Source organism: Cucurbita pepo, chromosome 2, assembly GCF_057944985.1.
Source record: "Cucurbita pepo subsp. pepo isolate OVF chromosome 2, ASM5794498v1, whole genome shotgun sequence".
NCBI lineage: Eukaryota > Viridiplantae > Streptophyta > Magnoliopsida > Cucurbitales > Cucurbitaceae > Cucurbita > Cucurbita pepo.
In genome coordinates, this window is record NC_141799.1 from 1,490,026 (window position 1) to 1,511,448 (window position 21,423).

General features: G+C 38.0%; 5 protein-coding genes and 1 non-coding gene across 6 annotated transcripts; 3 read left to right on the top strand and 3 right to left on the bottom strand.

Annotated features, from left to right (window-relative positions):
- Positions 1-75: 75 nt before the first annotated feature.
- Positions 76-1,121, top strand: PYL2 (PYR1-like 2). Its single transcript, XM_023668628.2, has 2 exons — positions 76-301; positions 482-1,121. The coding sequence occupies exons 1-2, from the start codon at positions 76-78 to the stop codon at positions 823-825; spliced, it is 570 nt and encodes a 189-aa protein (XP_023524396.2). The 3' UTR covers positions 826-1,121.
- Positions 1,122-2,228: 1,107 nt separating this feature from the next.
- Positions 2,229-6,310, bottom strand: LOC111788164 (uncharacterized). Its single transcript, XR_015418847.1, has 5 exons — positions 5,184-6,310; positions 4,048-4,100; positions 3,653-3,819; positions 3,420-3,571; positions 2,229-2,940 (listed from the first exon to the last, which is right to left on the bottom strand). It is a non-coding gene; the product is annotated as an uncharacterized LOC111788164 (transcript).
- Positions 6,311-7,425: 1,115 nt separating this feature from the next.
- LOC111788287 (NADH dehydrogenase [ubiquinone] iron-sulfur protein 7, mitochondrial) lies at positions 7,426-11,786 on the bottom strand. Its single transcript, XM_023668612.2, has 2 exons — positions 11,326-11,786; positions 7,426-7,922 (listed from the first exon to the last, which is right to left on the bottom strand). The coding sequence occupies exons 1-2, from the start codon at positions 11,727-11,729 to the stop codon at positions 7,688-7,690; spliced, it is 639 nt and encodes a 212-aa protein (XP_023524380.1). The 5' UTR covers positions 11,730-11,786; the 3' UTR covers positions 7,426-7,687.
- Positions 11,787-13,660: 1,874 nt separating this feature from the next.
- On the bottom strand, positions 13,661-14,801 carry LOC111788323 (stress response protein). The gene is made up of 2 exons (XM_023668652.2): positions 14,612-14,801; positions 13,661-14,215 (listed from the first exon to the last, which is right to left on the bottom strand). The coding sequence occupies exon 2, from the start codon at positions 14,192-14,194 to the stop codon at positions 13,772-13,774; it is 423 nt and encodes a 140-aa protein (XP_023524420.2). The 5' UTR covers positions 14,195-14,215; positions 14,612-14,801; the 3' UTR covers positions 13,661-13,771.
- A 253-nt stretch (positions 14,802-15,054) lies between these two features.
- On the top strand, positions 15,055-17,756 carry LOC111788267 (BRISC/BRCA1-A complex protein). Its single transcript, XM_023668577.2, has 3 exons — positions 15,055-15,379; positions 16,829-16,987; positions 17,145-17,756. Exons 1-3 carry the CDS (start codon positions 15,122-15,124, stop codon positions 17,499-17,501), a joined length of 774 nt encoding a protein of 257 aa, XP_023524345.2. The 5' UTR covers positions 15,055-15,121; the 3' UTR covers positions 17,502-17,756.
- Positions 17,757-19,451: 1,695 nt separating this feature from the next.
- Positions 19,452-21,227, top strand: LOC111788248 (Protein phosphatase 2C family protein). The gene is made up of 5 exons (XM_023668547.2): positions 19,452-19,677; positions 19,759-20,013; positions 20,106-20,220; positions 20,296-20,519; positions 20,814-21,227. Exons 1-5 carry the CDS (start codon positions 19,513-19,515, stop codon positions 20,997-20,999), a joined length of 945 nt encoding a protein of 314 aa, XP_023524315.2. The 5' UTR covers positions 19,452-19,512; the 3' UTR covers positions 21,000-21,227.
- Positions 21,228-21,423: the final 196 nt, after the last annotated feature.

A 21,423-nucleotide genomic window follows, 5' to 3' on the forward strand; every position in this document is an offset into this window, starting at 1 on the left:
AAATTGCAGTCTCTTCCTTACAGAAAGAGAAGATTATATAATAGAGAAATACATGTAAACTTCATATGGTTTGTAATGGCAATGGAGAAAACGTCGCCGTTGCAGGGCTTAGAGGCAGAGGAATTTCAAGAACTTGAACCTCTCATTCAAAGTTACCACAAATTTGAGCCTTCTCCTAACACAACCACTTCCCTTATTACCCAACGCATCGACGCTCCTCTCCACGCCGTTTGGCCCTTCGTTCGAAGCTTCGATAATCCTCAGAAGTACAAACACTTCGTCAAAAGCTGCAACATGTCAGGTCACTATTCAACTCGAAAACTTGAATTTTTATATATTATTGCTTGCAAATTTTTAAAATTAGATTGGGTTTGAATAATTTTTTGTGGGTTTATTTATAATATTTGAATTTTTTTGATAAATTCAAAAAAATTCACTATTGGGCCATTTTTAAATGGGTATATCTATCATTGTTAAACAGCTGGCGACGGCGGGGTCGGCAGTATCAGAGAGGTGACGGTGGTCTCCGGCCTGCCGGCGTCCACCAGCACGGAGAGGCTAGAGATTTTGGACGAGGAGAAGCATATTTTGAGCTTCAGGGTGGTCGGAGGAGAGCACCGGCTGAACAATTACCGATCAGTGACGTCGGTGAACGAGTTCAACAAAGACGGCAAAATTTACACCGTCGTTTTGGAGTCTTACATCGTCGACATACCGGAGGGGAACACCGGCGAGGACACCAAAATGTTTGTCGACACTGTCATTAAGTTGAACCTTCAAAAGCTTGCAGGGGCGGCCATCGCCTCTCTGCATGGACATGAATAGGGCGGCGGCGACTGCGCCGGGGACCCTGCCGGCGTAGATTAGTGGTGGGTCGGTATGTTTTTTTTTTGCAAGTTGAAGGTGATTTTTCGCTTGTTCTAATTTAATTTATTGGATTAGTTGGGAAAAGAGATAATTAATATGATTCTGATTATATATTGGACAAATATTATGTCTTAATTTATGTATTATCAATAAATATTAGATGGGAAACCTTAAAGTAATCGACTTTAATTTCATGGTTTTTACTATGATAATGTGAATTTTGTAGACAATCCTATGATCATAATTTTCATTTTTTTCATTTTAATGGTTTATTGTTCTTCCTTGTTATTTATTTATTTATTTTATATTGGAAATGATTTAAATAAAATGTTGTATTAATTAATTAATTAACTTACATTAAAAGCGAATTAAATTAAAGTAAATGTAGTTGGGATAAATTTAAATAAAAAAATTATGATAAATTGATAGATGAATTAAATGTTCCATATGGGCCAAAGCAATGTACTAAAGATGCTTTTCACATGCAATTGAGTGATTTGAACATCATCATAGCTCCATTATTGGATTTTTTTTTATTTCTTAAGGAAAATTATTATTTTTAATTATAAGATTGTCAACTTGAAATTATCCATAGTTGACTTTTTTTAGCCCGTCCTTTTTAATTATTTTGACTTTAATTCTTATATGTTTATATGTATTTAGTCATACCCGATTTGTGAAAGTATTATCTTTTATAATTTTTGCAACGGATAGATAATACATTAATTATTATTTCAAAAGTAAAATATTTTCAAAAGTAAAAAATTGGATCTTCAATCAATTATGTAAATTATTTCAAAAGTAAAATATTTTCAAAAGTAAAAAATTGGATCTTCAATCAATTATGTAAATTATTTCAAAAGTAAAATATTTTCAAAAGTAAAAAATTGGATCTTCAATCAATTATGTAAGAACTCACATTGGTTGAAAGGTAGGAATGAAATATTCTTTATAACAGTATCAAAATCTCTCCCTAACATATGGTTTTTAACAACTTCCGTGAACAACTTCAAAAAAAAAAATAATAAATAATAATAATAATAATAATAGTAAAAGACAATATTTACTAGCAGTAGGCATTACGTTGAATTTGAATTTCCAGTATAGAGATCGAAAGATACGTTGAATTTGAATTTCCAATATAGAGATCGAAAGATAAAAAAGGGTGGGATTGCTCCTGAGCTGTCTAGTCCACAGGGAACATGTGAGATTCAAACTTATGTTGTCTTTTCAATCCACGAGCAGTAGGGAACACAAAAAGGCCTCTATGAGTGTTTAGAACACCTTTTGTTAACTTTAAAGTAGGTAGGCAATAAATTTCCTTTTCTTTTTCAACCATAATCAAAATCGGACAGCAAAAGTGTTCATCAGGACCATGTGTATTATGGCAAATCTTTCCACGTTTACAACCTACTGGCCTTGCCTTCAACATCATCTCATCAAATCTCTACATGTAAAGCCTAAAACAATTGATTCGAAGCTTCTAATCTCAAGATTGCATCGTTGTCTAACAAAAGTTTTTAGTCGAGAGGTTGGCTGCAAAGTCAACACGTCTTGGACGAGTATGACTGTGACACAGAGCAGACACAAAATTCCTCCATAGTATCATAGATATGAGTTAAAAAGATGCCTATATATATATATAGATAGATATATATAGTAGCATCTTGGAAGTGATGGGGATTCCAAATCAAACTAATGGTAAAGATTTCTCCCTAAGTGCTAATGGTAAAGATTTCTCCCTAAGTGGATTGTCATGGAGATGTTTCCTAAGGAACTTTACCCTCGTGTCTCCGTTGTCATTCATGCGTTCTTTCCTCTTTCTTCCATTTCCAATGCCGTTTGTATTCAAGGTCATGGGTGTTCCCTGTGCTGCTGCTAAAGCCACTGAATCAACCATGTCAAAGTCACCAACGGAGGCATCTTCATCCATCACATTTCTGACATCCGGAACCTTTGTTGCTGCTTCTACAAACTCAGCTCCTGAGTTGCAAGTGATTTCTCTGGCTCTGAACTTGGAGTTCAAATGGTCGAACACTCTCATCCCTTGATTTTCCAATACCAGAAGCCACTCTGAAGTTAAATCAATTTAGCGTCATCCGTCAATAAATGAACATCAAACACACACATATATTCAGATAATGCCCAGCCAAGTCTCAATGTTGTCCAGCAAACACAGACATGACTCACAGTATAGATGGATTATAATCAATTCCTTATGAAAGTTTAACACATAATACTTCTGTGTTCTACACTAATGTCAACTTCAACTTCTTCAAAATATATCTCCACACTTACAGAAGGTGTGTTGAGGATGGTTGGGAGAGGAGTCTCACATTAGCTAATTAAAGAGATGATCATGAGTTTATAAGTAAGAACTACATCGTCATTGGTATGAGACCTTTTGAGAAGACCAAAAGTAAAGTCATGAGAGCTTATACTCAAAGTGGACAATTTCGTACTATTGTGGTGTGGAGGTATGTGATTTCTCACAATGTGCATGAAACTTATATGAACAAAGTTAATGTACAGTATACACGTATAGAACATACCGATGAGAGCAGTGGGTGTGGAGATGTTTGGTTGACTCATCCTCTCACTGAAGCCTGGTTGGTTTCTGACCCAATTGATCAACTGAGAGGGCCAACAAGAATTGCGGAAGGCATTTATGTAGGACATAGCCTTTCTCAGATTACCAGTTTCTCTGCACCAATCAGACACTGCACATTGTTAAATTTTACTACCTTTCATGAAATGTACCGTCCAGAACTATGATTTATTATACCTGAAGGTTCGAATGCCATTTTCAGCAACAAATAGCCAATTCAAACAAGTAGTTCTTAAATCCAAAGCAGGTCGTTCAGTTCCAAATTGAAGTTTAATGAATGGGTAATCTGGTATTATTGCAGCGTCATATAACACTTCTCGCAGAAGAACTTCATCTGCAGAACCCTGCAGAAGAAACGGTTCAGTAAAACCAAAGGTAATATTCCCTTCACCACATGAAGGTGAGTAATAAGCCACCATGGGCGTGTATCTGATGGATAGTAGCAGAGTTGCAGAAGCTAAAACTACATCTCATAAGGGAAAGCCAACAATCTCCTAGTAGAAGTACTACAGCTTCATATAGTTATACTACACGCATGGTAAACGAAACTCAAGAAAGAAAGAAATACTGACCAACAAATAGGTGGTTGGCAAAACTGACTGCAGCAGCATCCTGAGGAAAGTATCTGATACGCACCAACAGATTTCAGATAACAAGTACCCAGAGTCATGATAATAGGAGAAAAGATCGGATGCAATTAGAGCACAGCTAAGAAAAGCTTGGTCATCCAGATATGTAGAGGGCATACGAACAAGAGAAGCCCTGTAAACATAATGAACGTGCAACGCAAAGGCCATTGGAATTTTCATTTTAAACCTTATACAGAGAGACATTACTTTCAGAATTAGATTTGTTTGTGACCATGGAACAACAATCTGCTGAATTATATGATTCCCAAGAGAGAATATGTGCCAGACATCCCTGGTTTTCACTTTTAGCTATGTTCACAGATTACAACATCAGTGCTTCGTGACTAATTTACATGTATCAACCATATATGCAAACTGAAGGATATGGTGGATAGTTGAACAGGACATCGAGTTAATGTATACCAAAACGAAAGCAACTAAGCCGAGGATACTTATTGTGAATCCCAAATCGGTTGGAGAGGGGAACAAAACATTCCTTATAAGGGTGTGAAAACTTTTCCCTAGCAGACATGTTTTAAAACATTTTAAAACCTCGAGGGAAAGTCCAAAGAAGACAATATTTGCTACCAGTGGGCTTGGACCGTTACAAATGGTATTAGAGCTAGACACTGGCCGGTGTGTCGGCGAGAACGTTGACCTCCAAGGGGGTGGATTGTGAGATCCTACATCAATCGGAGAGGGGAACGAAACATTCATTATAAGGATGTGGAAACCTCTCCCCAACAGAAGCCTTTTAAAACTTTGAGGAAAAATCCAAATACATAATATTTGAGCAGTGTGGTTTGGGCTGTAAGCTGTTCTCAGTAGAACAGAGAATTGAACAGAGAATAATGTAATTTCCTACATACAAAATGCACACTCCTGACTTTTAGGAGATGGAATTTGATTTGTGTTATGTCCATGTGTAGGTCAGAAAACAGGTTACTAAGAACTTACTATGGTTTAACTATCCACAAACCAGAGGGCCGGGGAACAAGTTGTGGACAATCCATGTTGTTTAACAGTCTCGTGACATTAAAAGAGAAAAATGCCAAAATAAGATCAAAGTGAAATCTCACCATAGAAGTGACAGCTACGAAACCCAGCAATCATTTGAACCGCCCGGCTGTGCAGTTCATTTTGCAGCTCTACCATTGACATCCGAGAGGCAAATTTCAAGCACAGCCTCAACAAAAAGGCTTGAAACATAACTATCCCAGAAAAGTAGCCCACCCCGCCGTTGACACCGATGCCTTCAAAAATTTCATGGCTAACAAGCGGGAGAAAACCCCTCAAATCTTCTCCAGGTTTGTCAACCATCCAGACTCGAGCCAAATCCAGAAAATAAGAACCAAATCCCAACAAACAATCGCCGTCCTCGGACTCTTGACCACAACAAATACCGATATAGCTAACAACTCCGTCGATCAAATTCTCAGCTTCTTCCTTCAACGTTTTATTCTCAACAACCAAATCAAAGAGACAGTAAATAACCGGAGCCAGCACCGCAATTCTCTTCGATGCACAGGACGACGCCGTGCAAGAAACGAGTAGATGGAATAAATCCTTAACAGCCTGCAATTTCTCCGAAGAATTTCGAGCTGCGGATTTAGCCGAGTGAAACGCATAGCAGAGGAAAACCACACAACTGCCACCGGCGGGTCGGGCAAATTCCCCAACAAACGAGAGAAAATCGGAACGAAGCTCGAGAAATCAGTAACCCCTTTGCGATATTCATCGAAAAATCGTTCGATGGATTCCGATAGCATCAATGCATAAGGGTCTAGTTGGTTCAGAACTAATAGGAGCTTCGATCGGCTTTCATTCATTTTTTAAGTAACAGAAAAGAATTTTGGAACAGTGCTACAAGGAATCAATACCAGTAGTTGAGTCAAGTAGAAAGCCGAAAGAAGTGGAAGCTCTGTACCGTACTGAAACCCTAGATATCCGGGTGTTGAAGAATTCGTGGGAAAAGGAGGGAAAATCGAAGGATTCCAGTGACGTTGCTGTTTTGAATTCGCAAGAAATTAAAATATTGCAAAATGAAGCTATATTCCTTCCCTCCAATCGCAAAATTGACTCGGTTTCATCAAAGTGTCATCTAAAGACTAATCGATTCGACTTCCATTAAATCGCATAATCATAAGGATAAAACAGAAAGCGGAAAACATTGGAAGCAAACATTAATGGCGAAAGATGACAAACTTGATTCTTCTTCGTCTCTGATCGGTTTGAAACTGAGATTCTGTTTATATGACCCCAAAATTAATAAAGAATGGAATATAATCTAATTAGTTACGATTTTGTTGGATAACAATTTGATTTTTGTTTTTTTCTAGATTAAATTTTCTTTCCATGTCTATTTTATCAAAACATTTAAATTATAAAAATAATAACAAAATTTTAAAAAACTCCCATAACTATAAAAAAAAAAAAAAAAACAAATATTCCTGAACTTTTGTTCTTTATTTTAAAAATAGTATCTTTTTTAATTGCAATATTATAATTTAAATATTTTAAAATACCTACTAAGTAAAAATGTGATCAAGTTTGCCTTTAAAAGACACATTTGGTCACATTGACTTTTCTAATTTTTACATGAAATATAATTTTTAAACATTTAAAAAATCATGAATGATAACATTCGTCTTTCTTCCTTCTCTGCACCACATTTGTGTTCTACTTTATAGAGATCTGACTGGGCTCTGGAGATGAATACCGAAAGAGCTTACAGGCAGAGGAAAAACTAAAAAAAACCGTAGTGGGTGAGGAGCAAATACCAATGAAGACCAGACCTGGAATTTCAAACATGAAAACATAGTAGCAAAGAAGAAAAGACCTGGAATTTCAAACAAGAAAACATAGTAGCAAACAAAGAAACGTAGTAGCCTAGCCACGGAGGGAGATTCTCCAGCTCGGAGGGAACTATATTTCTCCAGCTCGAGGGAGATTCTCTAGCTCCACTCCTTAACTATATATAGTGGAAAATCGACTGGAAAACCACGCTGAAAAATAAAAAACGAGACTTTTGAAAGGTCCTACTGATTGATCCACTGAAGCCATGAAAGTGACCTTTTGGATTAGAAAAATGGCCTCTGAGACCCAAACCTCAGATCGGTGACCATGAGTAAATCATTTCTATTAAAGGATGAATATATATATATATATATATATATATTTCTTTTAATTCAACAATATATGGAGAAGAGTGAAAGATTCGACATTCAATCGAGAGTAGATGCCTTTTGTCATTATGCCAGTTGAGTTATGTTGATGCCAGTTGAGTTATGTTGATGCCAGCGGAGAAGAATTTGAAACAAGTTGAGAAATACCACTGACAATAACATAAGATATCAAATTCACTTGCAAGTTTTTAGGAAGTCGGAGTAGACCTTGCCATTCACAGGCTTCAGATAACATGGGCAGATTAACAGATAAAAAAACATCACAAAGGGTGTCATATGGTTTCTTATTGCAACATCACTCATAACCTTCTATTAGATTTCCACAACCTCGTATTAATACGTCTTATTATAGTTCGAAGCATCCGCCAAATTACAATACCTGACTTGGATGGATGGTCTCACTTGGTCCACCAATGGAGGAAATCTTTGCGCCTGTTGATCTTCTTCTGCAACTGAAGAATTCCATAAAGCAATGCCTCAGCAGTAGGAGGGCAGCCAGGAACATAGATATCGACAGGGACTATCCGATCACAACCCCGAACAACCGAGTATGAGTAGTGATAGTATCCACCACCATTTGCGCAGCTTCCCATGGATATAACCCACCGCGGTTCTGGCATTTGATCATAAACCCTGCAGCGAAGAAATGAAAAGTAAGCATAACTTGGAGCGTGAATCAATTTATCGAAGTACCACAACGTTATAGAGTTTGACTATTAAAACCCAGTAAAACAAATTAGCATAATTAGGACTTCAAATAAAACAAATTTCTCACTAAATACCACAATTTTAAGTTTAGTTCAGAGAATTCCAAAAGCTCCTTTGCCATAAAAGAACTGTCGGAACCAAGATGGACTGGCAGTAATTCTCATCACTCTTATTCGTAAACTGGATTCTGTGTATGTATAGAAACGTAGAATATTTGAGATCTTTTTACCCCCAAACTTTGTTATATGCTATGATGAACACTCCTTTAAAATTCAGACTGAAGAGTGCAGATAGTTCATCGTTATACTGCTTAGAAAGCACCTCCCTTTTTAATATCATATGTCAAGACATCGTTAATCCTAGAAAATTAAGATAAGTTACTCTCTCTGCTCTCTCTGTTCACCATGGACTGAGTTGACATTCTCCGGTTGTTTTTCGGGTTGCTTGTAATGTTTGACCATCGACAGGAGCGGAAGGACTTCCCTAAACTTAGAGAAGATTGGAACTCGACAAAAGTAGCATTCTAAGATCAAACAACAGACAATGGTTCACTAACTGCCAACAGGAAGTTTGAGTTTCAAGCTTGAAAAATGAAGGTATGCAACATTCAGGCCAAGCATTGATGAGACTCTTGGAACTCTTAAACATTGAAAATACGTTAAAGGCAAGTGTTGAATACCTCGCCATAGCAACAGTAATAGACATTGACATACAAATACAAACAAGAAACGGTTGTATTCCAATTCAGCATGCCCCTACCACATTAGAGTGATGGACACATTCCTTTCCCTAAAATAAACTATCAGGAGTTTGAAGCAATTGAAAATAAAACAGGTTCTGTTTTGGTTCAATAGCATCAATTTTGATATTTCCTGAATGAGTCAATCAAGTCTTTGAAACTCACTTCCCACACACACACTTCAAGATTTATTTGGAGTTTTAGTCTATATTGCACTCTTCAAATTCATGCACCAATATCCCATTGGATGAAATATTTTTGGGCAATAGCTTAATATTCTAAAACAGCAGCCTCACTGGCCGCTGCAACACTCTTATAGGTATACAGATTTTGAAGCAGAAAATACACATACCTTATTTCATTCAGAATAAAGCATTTCCTTATCTACTGCAAACAAGAAATAGCGCCATATAAATGAGATCAAAAGTTCCAACAACTTTGCATATCATTACGATAGACTAGTATTCTGATATTCTTATTCCTTTCTTTAAGAAAATTCACACGTATAGAATTTAGTAATCCCTTGATCATATTAGAACTACATTTTTACGCATCAAGATTAAACAATAAGAACTCTAACACGAGGTATGGTACCAAAATTGGTGTATTCATGTAGACTTTAGCTTCATTTTCCTCAATGAACCAGATTTTCATGCATGGTAGCCTTATGCAAGCTACGTTTAACATTCAATTGTTTTTTATAAATTTCCTCATTGTCCAGGCCAACTTGGGCACACCTTGACCATTATAATGAGCCAATTATATGACCCCATTAAGTTTCGTTGGCAAGGAAACTCATCAGATATTAAATCGTAGGTATGTGGCGACCATAACTTGGACTCATTCCTTCTAAGTCTACTATTTACATTTACCTTATTGACCACTCAGTCAACCCACAGAGATCTATCTTCCCCCAATAAAGCAATAACTTCCTAATCTACAGACATGCAGCTGCTTATATCAAAGAGGACAATATCTGCTAGAGGTGTGCTTAGGCTATTACAAATGGTATCAGAGTCAGATACCGGACGATGTGCCAGCGAGGAGGCTGAGCCTCGAAGGGGGGTCACGGGCAGTGTATCAGCAAGGAGCTGGACCCCGAAGGGTGTGGGGATTGAGGGCTCCCACATAAATTGGAAAAGAGAACGAGTGCCAGCGAGGACGTGGGCCCCGAAGTGGGGTGGATTGTGAGATCTTATATTGGTTGGGGAGGAGAACGAAACATTCTTTATAAGGGTGTACAAACCTTTCCCTAGCATACGCATTTTTAAAATTTGAGGGGAAAGCCCAAAGAGAACAGTATCTGCTAACAGTGGGCTTGGGCTGTTACATATAATGCTACTAAACCTACTGACTTTCATCTCCAACATACTCTAGGATAGCACAAGCACCTCTTAAATCCTCATCATATAACTATATGGACTCCGATAAAAAGTACTAAAATAATATAACAAAATATGAGAAGAGATGAAACACAATTTCAAAAACTAAAGTTGTACAGTGAAAAAGGTAACTAGTTTGAGGCTTTCAAGGATATAAACAGCATGAATAAAAACCAGAACTAAGATTGGAAGAGAATCACAAAGAATTTTTTTTCCATTTGACCTTATCAAGGACTTGGCTACTTATGTGAAATGACTCCAGCCATTTCTGTGAAGGGAAGACACCACAGCACAGTTTGTGACTTATTTCAGCATGATGAAGTCTTTACTTTATAATGCACATTTCAAATTCAGACGAACAAAATAAGGAGTAGGGACATCTTAAAAGCAAAGAAAATAGCATTTTTTTTTTTTATATGTGACGACTTCCTTATTGTAAACAAAATAGCATTTCAAATTCATGATTACTCAACCTAAACAGCATTTTTTCACAAATCATGCCACGATGATGAAGTGAAAAAATTTCGTCCAAAAACTAGCTTGATGATTACTTGATAAATTTCCTTGTAAACCATGGAGGTCATATGTGACGAGAAAAAATTCATGAAAACATATAACATGAATGCAGGTAAACAAAATGAATCATAGAGATAGTTCCCCCAATTTACATTACAAAAGCTCAGTCAATCCAACGTATCAGAAGTAATCAACCCTTTTCTCACAATCAAGAGTTGAAACTACCCTTAAAATCTATCGACATAGAGGCTGAAACATCGTGTTCAAGACAATCACTGCATCTATCCGAAATTCATTTAACCTAAGAAATAAGAAAATACAGCAGATAATTTACCAGTATAAGCCAATTAAAGTTCTGAAGTTAAACCCAAAACCTTTTACCTTTTAGTTATCAGACCATTGTCAGGAAAGATAAATATACTCAGACGGGAATAATATCTTCATAAATTTAGATGAGCAAAATATGTGCATACTACAGCCTACAAGTCGGGAACAATTGACAAAAAAGCCAACTCTAGAAATTGAAAAATCAAACAATTCGAAGATTTGATCTCAATATGAAGTTTTCCGTGAATCTACTAATTCAATTTGTTATCCAGTCAGGTTCATGAATTCCAGCAATAAACGATAATCGTAGAGCTCACAAATATCCGTGGAGAATAACAGAAAGTGAAAGAGAGAGTGAACTAACTTGCGAAGAGCTGGAGCCATCTTGTTGGTGAGGGTACCGGCAACAATCATACAATCAGATTGCCTAGGGCTAGGACGGAAGATGACACCGAAGCGATCAAGGTCATAGCGGGCAGCACCAGTATGCATCATTTCAACGGCGCAACAAGCAAGACCAAAGGTCATGGGCCAGATAGAGCCACGGCGAGCCCAGTTCAGGAGGTCGTCGACCTTGGAGATCACATACTCCGCCGCCTTCGGAAGCCCCGTTGGGGACAAGGTCGAAGGAGGCGACGGGCTCGCATACGGCGTCGGCGAGGCGGACGATGAAGAAGACAAAACAGGAGCTGTAGTATGAAGAGATAAAGCTCCCCGCGCGGCAAGCAGATGGGGGATGCGAGTGGAAGCTCGGCTCACAGCGGCCATTGCCACGATTCAAGATTCAGAACCTCCGATATACACCAAAATGAACAATTCAGAAATCTACACGAAAATTAGAAATAACAATTTGCATCTCTCTCGGGCGCTGTTGACGTGGCACTCTATTGGCGGTACATCAAAACGACATGTCGCACCTATATGGCCCGGGAATATTAAAGCCCAAACCAATTACTTTGGGCCTCATCCAGTGGGCTTTCCTCTACGATCAAAGATCTCCGGTCTTTTCGGTAATTTCGTAACCAGAAATTAGGGTTTTACGAATCTGCTCTATAAATTTCTGCTGAATCGCAGCTTTGTTAATATCTTCTTCTTCTTCTTCTTCTTCTTCTTCGACGACTCTGATTTCTAGCCATTTCTGTGTTCTTATTGTTTCCGATTTACATTCTTCTTTCAATTTTCATCGTTTTTGTTTGACAAAGATCATTGAGTTCTTGAGATCTTGAATCGTTTTCCGTTTAATTCGCTTTAGATTTCGATGAAATAGGTTTATCTGGACTTGGCTCCATCATCGAGTCAGCAGCAGGCGCCTTTTTGGTGGCGATCCGTCTGCCGCATGGAGCCGATACTTGGTTACCGGAAGAAGATCCTTGAAACGCATCAGTTGTTTCAAGATACAATGCCCGGTCTACATTTTCCTTGCTTACTCTAACCTCTTCATCTGCATATTTCAAAAGATTTTTAAAGTAATCGATTGATTCGATTGATGAATTTGTTTTTGAGGTTATGGGAGAAAATTAATTTTGAATTGGCACTCAAGTCAGACACGGGTGTTTGTTCTTTTATCTTACAACAAACAACCTTTTGCACGGTGCCTATAAAGAGCTACTGAACACGATTGGGGGAAGTGATTATTCTTCATGGCTTCCTTCAAATTTAAAGCAGCTAAATCTTGGATTTATTCTTCCAATTTTTTCTTAGAATCATTCCTAATGACCACGCAAACGTTTTTCTCAATTCTTCCAATTTAGTGAAATGGTTATAAATTTTTTTTGGTAAAATACCATCAAAATCTTGCAATTCTATCATCCTTTAATCTCTGAGAAACTACCTTGAAAATAATTCCGAGTTTGCCATTTTTGTTGTCCACAGAACAATCTCGATTGAACACCCAAACTTTTAATGAGCATAAATTTGCAACAAAGTTTTTTCCTATTATGAGATATTTTAATTATAGAGGACTCATTGGAGAATAAAGCCTTGCAATTCAGATATTGTGAATGACGATGAGCGAAGCCCAGAAGATCATCCCGAACACATTTTAGAGTATCACCCAAACTCTTCAGGCTACTTAGAATGCCCGTCGCATATTATTGAGCGCCAGGTTAAATATTTCCCGAAGCAATAAGACATAAGGGACTTTAATAATGTTCTACTCCTATACATATTATGATTAAAATTGAAATGACAATTCATTGACAAGAATGATATTAAAATCAACACTCAAAAATTCCGTTAACTAAAGAATTTCAAGCAATCTCTCCAGTATTTGAATCTTAGACTTCACAGCTTTGATAACACCACAAGGTCCAAGCAATCTATACAATTCAACTGTAAATGCCTTGACAAGCAATTCATAATAAGTTGGTAACTTTCAGGCCTAAACATATGAATCTATCGTAATAACAAGCATGAGTCTACAAATAAAACCACTATGGTGGAGATTGGAGTAGAATGAAACTGGTGTGGAAACCTCCCTTTCCCATATGACATACCTAATGAACTAAAGAATTTTGGACCTTGAGTGGAAGCCTTTGAAGAGTTTTGCTAACAATGGACTGTTGCACCACCGCCCAAGATAACATATTTTCTATATGCAATTCATAATTTATGATCTTAAGGCATATCCTACAAAACTGATGCTATAGCAGATAGGACCCACCACCAGCCACATGGAAAGAAATAAACTGCTTCAGCCATCTTCAAAATTGCAAAATCTAAATTATAGAATTTGAAGATGTTACAGAATTTTTACCAGATAAGCAACATCTTCAAAAGAAAGAAGAAAGAAAGGATTTGAACACAGACGTTTAGAAGCAACAAGAACAGTCAAATGGGCAAAGCGGGGTGCCTCCTGCGTCTGCACTGCCAATACCCAATTCCTCTTCTGTGTAAATCTTTAGTCCATCCCCAGTTTTCTTTCTACCCTGTGATGGTGGGTCTACAAAGTCATTTCTAGGCTGAGTCTCATCCCTTTTCTTGTTCTTCAGCTTCATCGGTCTGTCCAATGCCTCTTGTTTTGGTTTCTTAGCCTCTTGAACTTCCGGTTTTTTTCTCTTCTTCCCAGCGAAAATTTCATCGATTTCACTGCGTTTCTTTACTGAAGGGGGCTTTTCCTCCTTTATGGAAGAATTGGGCTTTTCATTTTTTACCACAGCATTGGATTTTTCCTCCTTTGTGATGACCTTCTCTTTCACCTCTTTAGCCGCTTTAGAAGATTTCTTCTTAGGCATTTGTATAATATGATCGATCAGCTGCACAAAAAATTACACAATCTTAAGACTTATCCACAGACCACTGCTATTCAGTTAACGCATTCAGTTAACGAGAAGAACATTCTCTATTCTATTCCACAGAGCTCGATTATCACTCAGCTCTAACAAAAATCATTATAATACTCCAAGAAAATTCTACGAATTGCCAGCAGAAAAGGTAAAAGAGGCAATCGCTAATGAGTGTTGATTCCATTACGACTTAACTTTTCCTAAACCGAAATAGTGGTCTCCATTTGTAAGAATCGACAACTACCCAAAGTCCTTGAACAGGAAAAACAGATTTTCAATCAAACCACGAGGTTCGCTTCCAATCTAAGTTTGACGTTCATCCATTTGATACGATGAAATTAGAAAGACGAAGACTAGAGAGAATACCTAAGACCAATAGAGTAGAAGATCAAAGAAGAACTGATGCAGCACAGCGCAGTAGGATAGGCAAGAGTAAAGGAGGGACGGCAGTGGCACCGAGGGCGACGGAGAGCACGGCGGGGCGACTGAACTATTAAGAAGAAGGGGATCAGGCGTGAGGCGGCTAGGTTTTCATCGGTTTTGTTTCTTCCTTCCTTTCCCATTTTCAAAAACAAAAATCAAGTAGGGATGGGCCGTTTAATCGGCACCCGATAACCGACCCGACTGGTAGGCTAGTGGCCACTATTTCATGGGGTCATTACCAATATTTAATGGGCCGTAGACTACTGGTCTGGGCCGCTTAAGATGTCCAATTTACAAATTTACCCCCAATACAGTTCCCCCTTTACCGAAAGTTTTATAATAATAATAATTATTATTTTATATATTTGGATTATTTTAATTAATTGTCTGAATTAATTAATCGACACCACATCATTTCTGTGTTGCAATTTGCAGAGAGCGACGGCGAGAACCATGGAGGGTACCGAAGGGGAGAGAGGAGGAAGCCGATTCTCGCTGAAGCCAACGAGAATTAACAACGAAGACATTCTGTTCTGCATAGATGTGAACCCCGAATCCTCCGTCGAGATCAAAACCACCGGCTCTAATGGACGACCGATCACCAGAATGGACTCCATTAAGCAAGCAATTCTTCTCTTCGTCCACGCCAAACTCTCCATGAATCCCGACCACCGATTTGCCTTCACCACCATCGCCAAATCTGCCACTTGGGTAATGCCCTATCCATCGCCTATTTCTTGTTGATCTTGCTTTCGTCCTTCTGTTCTTTCTATTTTCCAGAAATTTAGAATTGGGATGATGAAGTTTCTAGGGTTTGTGTCTGTTTTAGGTTAAAGGTAATTTTAATTTTAGGGGAGTTATATATATTTCTTCGTATTCTTCCAGTCTTTTTAACTCCACGGACAGCCTTTCTGTTCTTAGCATTTTGCGCATCGTTATGCTTATTGACCTAAACTGGTGAACTGAAATTGTAACTAGTGATCAAGGATTTAATGTGGTTCTGGAGAAATTATGGATTGTTCTTTGGTTGGAAACTCGCAGTTTAAATTCTTATGCAATTTGAGTTGTACTTGGCATTCTGTTTGGAGACTATATCTGAGTTTTGCCTCTGATCCAACTCATAGAACTTTAAGATTTTGCATAGTGTGAATGTGATTATCCTCTTAGGTCCTTATTTATTGTTCAATCGGTATCTGATTTGCTACTTATAGTTGAAGTACATAGCATAAACTTGCTGATCAAACTAGTAATCAATTTGCAACTTTGAATTGAAGAATATAACTCAACCATGCTGATCCAACGCATTTTCCTCTCCACTTTGTTTACTCTTTCTAAGAGGTGTTGGTTTGATATTGTATTTAAAGGGGGAAAGGGAGAAGATGATATCTCCTATGTATCCTTTATGTATCCTTTCTTGGAGTCTTTTTTGTTGAGGATTCTTGGGAGGGAGTCTCACATTGGCTAATTAAAGAGATGATCATGGGTTTATAAGTAAGGAATATATCTCCATTGATATGAGGCTTTTTAGGGAGACCATAAGTAAAGCCATGAGAGCTTATGCTCAAGGTGGACAATATCATACAATTGTAGAGGTTCGGGATTCCTAACATGGTATTAGAGTCATGCTCTTAACTTAGCCATACTAATCGAAACCTCATGTGTCGAACAAAGGGTGTACTTCTGGAGCTGAGCCTTGATAAATGGAGACTGTTTGAGGGCTACATAGGTCTGAAGGGAGGCTTTATGTTGTACTTTGTTTGAGAGGAAGATTGTTGAGGATTGTTTGAAGGGAGTCCCACATTGTAATTAAAGGGATAATCATGGGTTTATAAGTAAGGAATATATCTCCATTGATATGAGGCCTTTAGGGAAAACCAAAAGTAAAGCCACCGAGAGCTTATAATCAAAGTAGACAATATCATACCATTATGGAGGTTTGTGATTCCTAACATTTCTGGGGTAGTGAAACCTGGAGACAGGCATGGTGAGGACTTTTCTCTGTGCTATGCATATACTGTTACTCTTGCACTCTTATGACAAGCTAAGTTGTTAACCGATTGAAATATTGTTCGAGCTTCCGCTTAAGAAAGCCCAATTTTGATCATAGCTTTATTGTTAGATGAAATGTCTGCTTCTAATCCAAAATGTTTATGATTGTAGCTCAAAAAAGATTTTAGCAGTGATATTGCATCTGTAGAAGCTGCAATCAGGGGGCTTGTTCCTACTTCCTCCTGCAGTCATGCCGATCTTACCAGCCTTTTTCGATTAGCTGCTCATGAAGCTAGAAAGTCGACCGCTCAGAATCATATTCTAAGAGTGGTATGCTCATTATACCAATACTCGTAATCTGTCGATTCAACTCAAAGAATATATCATTGTTCTGAAATTATGAGTTAGCCTAGATTATCAGACCTTGAACTCCGTATGTTCCAATGAATGCTTGACAAATCATGTTTATAACCATTGTTGCATTTAGATTCTTATATATTGTAGATCATCAACACGACCACAACATCAATGGCCTGTGAACCAAAAACTCTTCACTTTAGATGTTATCTACCTCCATGAGAAGCCTGGACCAGACAACTGCCCACAGGAGGTCTATGATGCCTTAGTTGATGCCCTTGATCTTGTCAGCCAGTATGAAGGCTATATTTTTGAGAGCGGCCAGGGAGTTGCACGTGTTCTTTACCGTTGCATGTGTTTGTTGTTATCACACCCCCAGCAACGAATATCACTAGACGATCTCAACATACCAAAGCTTCTTACAAAGAAAGTACCCCCTGCTGATGCCATCCCTGCAAACGAAGTTGTCCCTGTTACCAGCCAGTGAGACGAAGGGCTTAAAACAATAGTGGAAATCTGGATGCTGTTGTTATTGCTGCTGTGGCTTAATGGTACCTCACTCTTCAGTCATCTGATGCTTCTCTCTTTTTTTTCATGGTTACAGATTAAGTCTTGTTTATTGTACATATAGACAAGTTTACGATGAGAGAGACGACACTTAATGGTACGGTATGAACTTTGTTACGCTCTTATTTGCTTAGAATGTCGTATATTTTTATGAATCATATTACATGTTGGTACAGTCCTCCTGGGTCTCATAAGATATTAAAATCTATGTAGGTGATCAATGTCACAATCGCACTGTTATAGGATTTGTAAGTGATTGTGTGGCACTCACTCTCACCACTGAGTGAGTCAACCAACTCAAAATCGTTCGCCTTCAGCTAGACAACATATACCCAAACCTCTAGCCCCACTATAAGAAGGTTTTAAAAACAAGGGCTATAAGAAGGTTTTAAAAACAAGGGCAAAGAGAGATAGCATGATTGAGAGAAATGAAGAAAGTAATCTTAGAGGCTATAAGCGAAAAAGACAACTTAGATGGCATAAAACTCTAGAAGAATTAATAACTAGCCGTATCTCTCTAGAGTACATTTTGAGGCATTTCAAGTCTACCAAACCTTGATACAACACAAGGGTTTTGGCATGCAACGGGTATGCAGTCGGCAACACGCCTTGGACAAGCATGACCGTGACAAAACGGGTATGCATGCAGCCATGGGCAACATGACTTAGGACAAGCATAACCGTGACAAGAAATCACTTGTTCAACTTATTGATCGTTAGATTGATTGTGTAAGCATTTGCCACTTGGCACCATGATTCAATAATTGTTTGAGTTCAAAGTTCCTGAAAATGATGCAATATTATTATTAAATTTAAAGTCAACTTTTGGTTTGCTAAAACTCTCTCATCAAAGCCTTCAACTAACAATAAAATTAAATTAAAAAGCTCTCTGACATTCCCAGAAGCTACACCTTTGCCCCTTCACATTAACATAAAGTTAATCTCCATATACCACTCCTTAATTACAAATTAAAAATTGTTTACGTCTTAATTAGAACAATTAATTAGAATTACAATTTCGTGGCTTCATAAAATAAAAAAAATTTAAAAATTTATAATAATTTATTAATAATACCTAACTACGTGGAATTGAAAAATATGAATTCATGCTGACGTGTGATGAGATGAGATTCATTGCAGTAGGAAGGTGGGACCCAAAACCCCATCCCCCATACTTTGGTGGCATTTCATTCTTTTGACACTGGATCCACGTCATCTCCAATTTCAAAGATTCCTCCATCACCTTCATCAACGGTTCTCATTTATCCAACCCAGCTGCCAGGTGGGTCCCTTTCGTGCACGCTCCGGTATATTCAAATAGGCTTATGGGTTATTACCATTAATTAAATATCTAATCATTTCCAATTTATTTATTTTCAAAATATTGACTAATTCATTAATCATAAATTATTCAAATAAACCGCCAAATATATTTAAAAAATAATAAAAATGCATCATTTTTATAACTTTTATAACTTTTAATTTCGTAATGGAATAATTTGTATTCTCCAAAAAAAAAAAAATAATAATAATAATAAAATAATGTTTTATAAGTCAACCATTCCTTGATTCCAACTATACAACTACTCAGCCTCTATATCTTGGCTTATATTATTCTTCCTTGGTCCCTATTTCTCGCGAACTCTAATTTCTTTTGTTTTGTCGGTTCGCTAGAGTCTTGGGGTATCCAAAGATTGTACGTTTCTATTAAATTACGAACGTACAGTCTAAAAAATTAAAAATTTATGTTTAATAAGATACAAAATTGAAAGTTGAACGGGAATATAATATAATATGAGCGCTAATTGAGCTAATCTACTCATGTGGGGCCATTGAATTCTTGTTAAAAGGGGGTTGCTTCTTCAACTTCTCTCAATAACTTTGTGTTATATTAATTTTTTTCCTTCTCTCTCTCTGTGTGGGAGTTGAAAATGGGAATCTGCATATCCGCTGCATCTTCTCAGATTCGCCATGAAACTAAAGTTACGGCGATTTGTGCAGCAAACGAGCTTGCTTTTGAAGAACAGAGATCCGATTCCGTGTGTTCCAAGCAAGGCAACAAAGGGATCAATCAAGATGCTGCCTTTGTCTATCAGGTAAGCTAACTGTTCCATCTCTTGAGCTTAACCCAACCGCTTAAGCTTTTGAATTTACGTTGCTTTGGTTGTTTCCACTAGGAGTACGGCGAACAGGGCAGGGCTCTGTTCGGAGTGTTCGATGGGCATGGAACAAATGGTCATACTGTCAGCAACATGGCGAAGAGTAGACTGCCGCCACTGTTGCTAAGTGCTGTCTCAAAAGCTGAGACTGATTTTGTTGGGTGGAAAGAAGCTATGGTCACTGCCTTCAAGGTGATGGACAAGGAGATCAAACTTCAAGAGAATTTGGACTGTTCTTTCAGTGGAACCACCGCTGTTATCATTCTCAAACAGGTGAAATATCATTTAGAACCAAAATTCCGACCAAAAAAAACATGGGTTTTGCAAAAAATTGTGTTTTGAGTAATGGGTGTTCTTCAAAACAGGGAGAAGATTTGGTGATTGCGAATTTGGGGGATTCGAGGGCTGTGATGGGGAGGGTGACGGAGAATGGCATCGAGGCCGTTCAATTAACGACTGATTTGAAGCCTGGTTTGCCGGGTAAGATGTCGGAAATTAAAGATTAATAGTCATATTTTTGTTGTTAATTAAAGCAGATTTTGTGTGTTCTTGCAGACGAAGCTGAGCGGATAAGGAAGTGTAATGGGAGAGTGTTGGCTTTACAAGAAGAGCCGCATATACAGAGAGTGTGGCTGCCGAACGAGGACGCGCCGGGGCTGGCCATGTCCAGAGCTTTTGGGGACTTTGCTCTTAAAGAACATGGCATTATTGCTCTTCCCGATGTCTCCTACCGCCGTCTCGCTCCCGACGACCACTTCATCGTTCTCGCCACTGATGGGGTAATCCACCTTCTATGGTCAACAAAACATTCTTTATACGGGTGTGAAACCTCATCTTAATAAAATCACGAGGGAGCTCGAAAGTGAAAGTCCAAAAAAGTATAATCTGTTAGCGTTAAGCTTAGACGGTTACAAATTGTATTAAAACACCAAGTAATGTACTAGTAATGACACTGGCCCCAAACGTTGGATTGTGAAGTCCATATCAGTTGAAGAGCGTGCACAAAAAAGACAATATTGTTCTAGTGACATGTGTATTATGTTTTAAATATGTCGGGTTTTGAACTTTTTCAGATTTGGGACGTGCTGAGCAACGACGAAGTAGCGTCGATCGTGTGGAAAGCGGAGAGCGAAGAAGCGGCGGCGAAAGCGGTGGTGGAGGCGGCGACTGAGGCTTGGAAACGCTACCCAGCTTCCAAACTCGACGACTGCACCGTCGTGTGCCACTTTTTACAAAACCAACGGCAGTGGGAAAATTGAAAGTAACTCAAGAGACAGCTATGTGGGTGAAACTCCGGGATCCGTACAAGTTAGAGCCGTCGTTCTCCGCCGTCGGTACGGCCATGTCCGGGAGAGTACTTAAGGCTGCAGGCTTTATTGAAGGGACTGATAGTGAAATAATGGTTTTCTTTATTGTAATAAATATGTGGTCAGAATCAGAAAATTACAAAAGTAGAAGGATCAATAGAATATACTTTTGCTTTATAATTTTAGATACAAAAATTTGTGTCAAATGGAATATGTTGCCGAGGTTAATTATGGAAAATGACAACAAATTTTCGAGATAATTTCCATGGTTCATATTTCATCCACGTCTTATTTAGAAATTTAATGTGTACAATTACAGAAATGCCCTTACCTCTTCGAGTATATATTTAAATAATTCCAAATTTATTTAAGAAAT